At 40.1% G+C, this 7,673-nt stretch overlaps 1 protein-coding gene across 5 annotated transcripts in view; it reads left to right on the forward strand.

The window, feature by feature from the left end:
- Nucleotides 1-6,911, forward strand: part of nvl (nuclear VCP like) — a 50,198-nt gene extending 43,287 nt beyond the window's left edge. For 3 of the 5 annotated variants that reach the window (XM_031321583.2, XM_031321582.2, XM_031321584.2), the window contains exons 21-24: nt 1,601-1,677; nt 1,837-1,936; nt 3,035-3,133; nt 6,729-6,911. In XM_031321583.2, the coding sequence (XP_031177443.1) occupies nt 1,601-1,677; nt 1,837-1,936; nt 3,035-3,133; nt 6,729-6,773 (321 nt within the window). In that variant the 3' untranslated portion in view covers nt 6,774-6,911. The remainder of the gene's footprint in view (nt 1-1,600; nt 1,678-1,836; nt 1,937-3,034; nt 3,134-6,728) is intronic. The other 2 variants (XM_031321585.2, XM_031321586.2) reach the window with 1 other exon arrangement.
- The last annotated feature ends 762 nt before the right edge of the window (nt 6,912-7,673 follow it).

The raw sequence follows: 7,673 nt of genomic DNA on the forward strand, positions 1-7,673 counted from the left end.
AAATTTTAAGCAGATATGACAATGTACTCTGTAGTTACAGCCACTTTCTCGTTCATCGCTAAACACTCAAAATGGCCACCACGCCACACCCACACCGTTTGACGAAAAGTTTTTCTTTTAATAACTTTTCATCTTTAAGGTGTTGAGATGGTACAGACCAAATTTGAAGTCCATTGGATGAAATCTCTAGGAGGAGTTCGTTAAAGTATAGCACCTTGACTTTTAGGCCTACTTCCTGTTGCCACTAGAGGGCGCTATGACTTTGAGCCAATATCGGACTGTAAATGTCGTCAGGGTTGGACTCTTATGAATCCTGAAAAGTTTCGAGCCAGTTGGACAATGTACACTCAAGTTACACCCACTTCCTGTTTCAATGGCGAAACGCACAAAATGGCCGCCCCGCCACGGCCATGCCCTGTGACAAAAAGTTTTTCTTTTAACAACTTTTCATCTTTAACGTCTTAACAAGGTACGGACCAAATTTGAAGTCGATTGGATGAAATCTCTAGGAGGAGTTTGTTAAAGTACGACATGTGGAAATGGCCAAAATCGCACTAATTTTGAACTTTCAATAAGGAATGGCAGACTTCTTGTTGGGTTTAGGGTATGGCTCCAATGAGCTTTTTTGTACATCCTGACATGATACGAATGTGTACTAAGATTTGTGAGTGTACGTTAAACGTACTGCAACGGCTCAATTTTTTTAACATTTTAGGGGGCGCTAGCGAGCCATTTTTGTGCGCCTATTCCCAAAACCCTTTTAAAATATGTAAATTTTCACCATCAGTTTCAATAGGGCCTTCGCCATTGTTGGCGCTCGGGCCCTAATTACCAATAATGTAACCTTATGTAGCTAGAAAGGTTAAAAAAAAATAATTCTTTTTTAGGCTTACTCCTTTCACTGTCACCTATAATAGATGGCAGTGGAATCTCACATGATGTTTGAATTACATTTATTTCCACTGCGCTGTGATGATTACAAAAGTTTTCTTTAAGGTTTTAACTGTGCCAGCTGAAAATAGTTAAACCTTAATGAAAACAAGCCAAACGATGATTTGTAATCATCACAGCGCAGTAGAAATAAATGTAATGCAAAGTGCAAGTGTGTTTGATGTGTTTACGAGACACTTGACCACAACAGGTCTTTTGAGCCACAAATTGTTGCTTTGGCTCGTCATGCTGTGGTCAATTCTGAAGCAGCCAGCAGAAAAACAACTCTAAAATCCAACTGACCTGGGCGCCCAGATAGCTCAGTTGGTAGAGTGGGCGCCCATATATAGAGGTGTACTCCTCGACGCAGCGGGCCCGGGTTTGGACCTTTGCTGCATGTCATTCCCCCCCTCTCTCCCCTTTCATGTCTTCAGCTGTCCTGTCAAAAATAAAGGCCGAAAATGCCCTAAAAAATAATCTAAAAAAAAAAAAAAAAAAATCAAACTGACCTGTACACTGGGAAGTGTTAAGGCATAGTTTATTTCACTTTTGAAGGGGCTGGGATACCAGTTTCCCCCTGCTTGCAGTCTTTGTACTAAGCTAGGCTAACTACATATCTGACCCACATCTTTGAATGCTCAGAGGTAAACTAGCTGTTGATCTTCTGTAGGGAGGTACCAAACCTCAGCTGGAGCACGATGTCTGCCTTGAAGAGGTCGCCTTCGACGAGCGCTGTGATTGCTTCAGGTAAGTCCCAGCGGGAAACCCCTGCTGCCCTCTCCTCCTTTTAGTGTGAAAATGAACTTAAACTTTAACAGTGGTTGAGGCAGCGATGTTCTTTTTCTCAAGTTGCAATGTCTGTTTAAATGTAGAACCACTGATCCATAAATCGTGTGTGTGTTCCAGTGGTGCTGACATCACTGCTTTAGTGAGGGAAGCATCTGTTAATGCCCTGAGGATCTACCTGAAGTCCCAGCCTTCCTCTGGTAACTTTAATCCTACCTCTGCATACCCGTACAGTGTTTAGTTTTGTGTAAACTAACTGTAATAGGATATGGAACAGAAAGTAGTGACTGGAAAGATTCCCATGGTTTCACTTTACTGTTGAGTTCTGCTTGTGTTATAGGCAGAGTTTGACATGTGGGAGTAATAATTGTGTAAATGTACCTGAAAAGAATCCATGTACGATTTATTTGCATATTTATTGCATACTTGTGGTTTTTATTTTTCAGATGTTTGATGATCATGTTGATAAAATGGTACAGTCCTGTTTTTTAGCAACTTAGATTAAGAACTAGAGTTTCACCACTTAAGTCTAAAGCAGACATAAGTCTCCACTTTAGTCTAAAGCAGTTTTAAGATCCAGTCAAGGCCAAGTCCACGTTAGGGTCAAGTCTGAGTCCAGACCAAGACAACAGAACATTCTTTTTTTTTTGCATCTAATTTTTTTCTTTTTGTTTATTGTGAACTGTGGAAAAATGGCAATCACTCAGTACAGCCCTTTGGATTTTAAAAAAAAAAGTCTGAATGTGGAAAGAACAACTCGGAAAAAATATATATTAGAAACAGAAAATTCCTGCACAATGTTACAAATTATGAAAGTCTGATATATTCGCACAGATTTAGCTGCATTCTAAAATGAGGAATGTTTAGTTATTACATGAACAAAGACACACAAAGAAGAACAAGCAGTAGCTGAACTAAATGAGTGCAGAACAGTTAATGTTCTGACCTCCAGTTGGTTAGATCAGACTCCCTATTTTTCCTCATAGGGTTAGCATAGGGTTTCCTCCCTATGCTAACAAGCCTGTTAGCATCCAAGTGCTAATTACAATGTACAACTGTGAATCGTTTTCCCTTTTCAGTGGCACAGCAGTTCTCGTCACTCTGTTAGCCAACAGAGTGACGAGAACTGGGGAAAACAAGAACTGGGGAAAACGATTCACAGTTGTACATTGTAATTAGCACTTGGATGCTAACATGAGTGGAAAGGGCAAGTTAAAAAATGGTAACTACCGTAACTTTGACATGACAGAAAGCAACATAAACCAGACAGGACTGTGTCTCATGCCCAGGTGACTGTTTGTGTTCATTGTTCCACACAGGTCACACATACTCCTCTGGCTCTGTCGCTGACATCAGAGTGAGCAAACAGAACTTTGATGATGCCTTCAAGAAAGTTCGACCATCTGTGTCCAAAAAGGTAAGAAAGTGTAAACTTTCTTTCTTTCATTTATTATACAGGAAAGTTAAAATTAACATTAAGTTACAATATAAACGGGCCTGACTCAGTTTAAAAACAGGTTTCCAGCAGGTTCCTGTTCTGCAGAAAAATAAAACATTAAACACAACTTACAGTACATAAGGACATAAACATTTGTACAGGACATCTGCATGGACTAGACAGATACGGACAGCTAAAACAACAATTCAGTTACAGCACATGAGGACAAAAACATAGGTACAGGACATTAGTATGGGCTAGCCAGATACAGACAACGAAAAACAACAATATAAACATTGCAAACAATGTGTGCAAGTTTAACTGTCGAGAAGAAATAGTTTGTGCCTTTTTGAAATATGTGATGATGGTAGTGCTCTAATGTGATGGGGAATGTCATTCCAAATTTTGGTCTATCTATAAAAAAAGGATTTCTGGCCATAGTTGTTTTTGTATGAGGGAACTGGAATGAATGCCTGTGAGACTGACCTAGTGATGTACTGGTCTCATATTGTGTGTTGGGAGAAGTGCAGCAAGTGCTGGTAAGGTGCTATTTTGAATCTAAAAATAAAATGCAATAGCGTGGCTGTTTGTGTAGTTCTGGTAAGTCAGAGCGTTTGAGCGTGCAAGTGCGATGCAATGGTGAGACCACTTTGGGAGATTACTGTGGATCTTAAGAGCTTGACTGTATAGTCGTGCTATTGGTTCAGTAATTTCCTTAGTGGTAAGAGACCAAATAGGAAGACAGTAGGACATTGTAGAAAACACAATTGCATGTAGGTAGGTTTCAGAAACAGAAAAGGAAAGATATGATCTTATTTTGTTATACACATAAAGTTTCTGATTCAACTTTCTTGTTAAGTTAGAAACGTGTTCCCGATATGTAAGGTGTGAGTCAAGTAGCACACCAAGATATTTGTAAGTCTTTGTGATGACAAGATCTTGGTTTGCAAAGGTAATAGAATCAGTAAAAGATACTTTTTCTGGGTGAGTGGAAATACATACATTCAGTTTTCTTTACACTGATGGTCAAGTGGTTCATGTAGGAAGATGATAACTTTGAGTTTATGACATCAGGATTTGAGTCAGAGAGAAAAATCACAGAACGGTACAGTCCTGTCCTGTGACACCTCAACAGAATTGTTTTTGTTTTGTTTAGGTTTTCATTTTTAATCTTTTATTTTTATTTTGGTCTAACCTGTGAGCTACAACACATTTGTCAGTTTTTTACAAATCTTGGACATGATGTTCGTACAGTGACAATCGTCTTTACATGTTGGTCCCTGGCCTTAGACTATCACAGAAAAGCAGGCAAACTGAATTGTGTTTACATGACCAACAGTTCACACTCCATTTTTTGGTTTATACTTCATTGCTATAACCTAATTTGAATCCCTAAACAAATTTAGAGATGTGCGCAGTGACTCAGAGGTCTGAAACTAAGCTAGCCTCTGTGGGGCCAGACCTAGTCTATATCCACAACGTTCCACTTCCGGGATTGCTAGAGTGCTGTCGGAAATTCTGCCGGATGTCCATCACCTTCCACTTTCTTTGTGTTGGAATTTTAAACTGTGGTGGATTTATGAGGACTCTGGTTAACTGCTCCTCAGATCTCTGCAGGGTAAATCCAGACAGCTAGCTAGACTGAGATCTGTCCAGTCTAAGTTTTCTGTTGAACGACTACATGTTGAACGACTACACTACTACATGTTCCTTCCCGAGGCTATTTGGCAGCGGCACCGTGCAACCGGCAACGCGACCAGATAACGGCCAAAGTCAGACAAGAGGTTGAAGACGCATGCAGACGCGTAAAGAAAGTTGGGTGGGGGAAAACGATGTAGACAGCAGTTCCAGTTCGGCTGCTTTCTCCGTGTCATACAGGCTGTGTATGCGTGAAACTACTGTCCCCCTTGACAACTTTTTAAAAGTAAACTTTCCATTCAGAATCTTATTGGCATCCATTTCGGCGTCTCGCGCTCGCCATCCACTCAAAACATAACGTTAGCCTACTACTCTTTGGCCGGCTCGCAAGCCCAAACAAGTGTGTGCGCAGTGTTGTTTTGTTTCCGGTCTAGCTAGATCTGGTGTGGTGTTGTAGTTTTTCTAACGTTACTAGTTGTTGCAACAGCATGTGAAAAAAACTACAAAGTTTGCTAGGCCAAAAAGAACGTTAATCTTGCGATAAAAAATTGACGCCGTTAAAATGGATTTGTGTTAACGCCGTTAATAACGCGTTTAACTGACAGCACTAGTTTTTTATTTAGTTTGATAGCTCACCGTGTACAGCAGTGGTTCTCTGGCAGTGTTCCAGATGCTCTACAGCAGTGGTTCATTACTCTGGCAGTGTTCCAGATGCTGCAGATGCATACAGACTGTTTATCACTGCAGTCTGTCAGATCTCTGTCCCAGAACCTCCCTGCTATCAAGTGATCAGGAGAACCAGTCCGACTTGTCCCACACTTCACCCTGCAACATTCAGACTTCCTTCACACTGTCAGAAAATAATAATTTAAGTGTTCCGGGAAAAGGGCTGGGTATCTTTAAAAAGAATACCAGTACCGATGCCTATACCGTGAATTTGATTCCAGTTCCTAAACTATACTTTTTTCAATACCAATTTTATAAAATCTATTTTAACAAAAAGAAATTACAACATTACGGCACACGTTTTTATTCATTTTTCAGCTCCTATTACGTGAGCCCCGTCTCTGTGTGTAACGTAGAGTTTTTCCCGCGTCTCTACGACATGTAACGTTAGACAGCCAATCAGCAGCATTATTAGATTTTAGATGCTGTGTGCTTATTTGCTCACTGATGCTGATGAGATTTACTCCTTTAGGTATTGAAATTGGGTGTTGTGGTGGAAGTTCTAATACATACAGATCTGAAATAAAGCTTCAATCAACAATGTCTTTTAAGTATTTATTATTTGCGCAAAGAAGGTTCAGTTCATCAGGAGAGTCTGAGAGAATGAACAAAGAATGTTGGGAGAGCAGCATCCTTATCTAGTTTCTACGAGGCTGAAAGTAAAGGGAGGGAGGGAAAGTCTGGTCTGAACCAGTTCCTGTCTATCAGGAAATGGCAACTTGGGAATTCCGAAGTCAAGGAGCAATAACACATCTACTTTGAAACATTTGTGCTAAAGGTAGAAACTATGAAATGTTTAAGCAATAGAACAAACCTGTAATTTACCATTAATAAAACAATAAAAATGTAAATTACCATTACAGTATTGAATGATGAGGCATTTTTCAATACTCAATACTATGGAGGCAATTCGGTCGGTGCCTAAAGGAATTGAATTCGGTACCCAGCCTTATGCAGGAAACACTTAAACACTAGCAACAAAAAGAGCTTGGACTGTAGATGTATGGACTGTGTCAGATGGAAAGCTCTCTGCTTCCTCACCTCTGACTGACCGACTGACTCACTGATTGTTTTGAGGAGTGCCAGGAAGAGAGGCAGGGCTCACACATCCTTCTTTAGGTCCTATTTGAGACGGCGCTGACTCAGCTTTTATTTCCATGTGTGAAAACCACAAAAATACAGTGACTGTGCCTGTGTGTTCCCTGTGCAGGACCAGAGGATGTACGAGCAGCTGAGAGAGTCCCTCAGCAGATAACTACGAGACCGGAGCCTCAGACGACTTTAGTTATAATTGTAGTTATAAAATTAGGAATAATTGTGTAATGTATATATACACATTTTATTATGGTTGAATCATAATACTGATTCCTGCTTTTATAATAAAAATGGTGTGTAAAAAAAAAAAAGACGTGTGTGCACATTCATTTATCTTTTATCCAAAGCAACTTAACAAATGGTACATTCAACCATGTAGATACAGGGGCTTGCAAAAGTATTCCTACCCCTTGAACTTTTCCACATTTTGTCACGTTACAACTACAAATGTAAATGTATTTCATTGGGATTTTATGTGATAGACCAACACAAAGCAGTGCATAATTGTGAAGTGGAAGGAAATTGATACATGGTTTTCAAATTTTTTTACAAATAAAAAACGGAAAAGTGTGCCGTGCAAAAGTATTCAGCCCCCTTTACTCGGATACCCCTAAATAAAATCCAATGCAACCAATTGCGTTCTGAAGTCACCTAATTAGTAAATAGAGTCCACCTGTGTGTAATCTAATTTCAGTATAAATACAGCTGTTCTGTGAAGGCCTCAGAGGTCTGTTAGAGTGAACATTAGTGAACAAACGGCATCATGAAGCCCAGGGAACATACCAGACAGGTCAGGGATAAAGTTGTGGAGAAGTTTAAAGCAGGGTTAGGTTATAAAAAAATATCCCAAGCTTTGAACATCTCACAGAGCACTGTTCAATCCATCATCCGAAAATGGAAAGAGTATGGCACAACTGCAAACCTACCAAGACATGGCCATCCACCTAAACTGACAGGCATTGATCAGAGAAGCAGCCAAGAGGCTCATGGTAACTGGAGGAGCTGCAGAGATCCACAGCTCAGGTGGGAGGATCTGTCCACAGGACAACTATTAGTTGTG

This window comes from Sander lucioperca, chromosome 15, assembly GCF_008315115.2.
Source record: "Sander lucioperca isolate FBNREF2018 chromosome 15, SLUC_FBN_1.2, whole genome shotgun sequence".
Classification (NCBI taxonomy): domain Eukaryota; kingdom Metazoa; phylum Chordata; class Actinopteri; order Perciformes; family Percidae; genus Sander; species Sander lucioperca.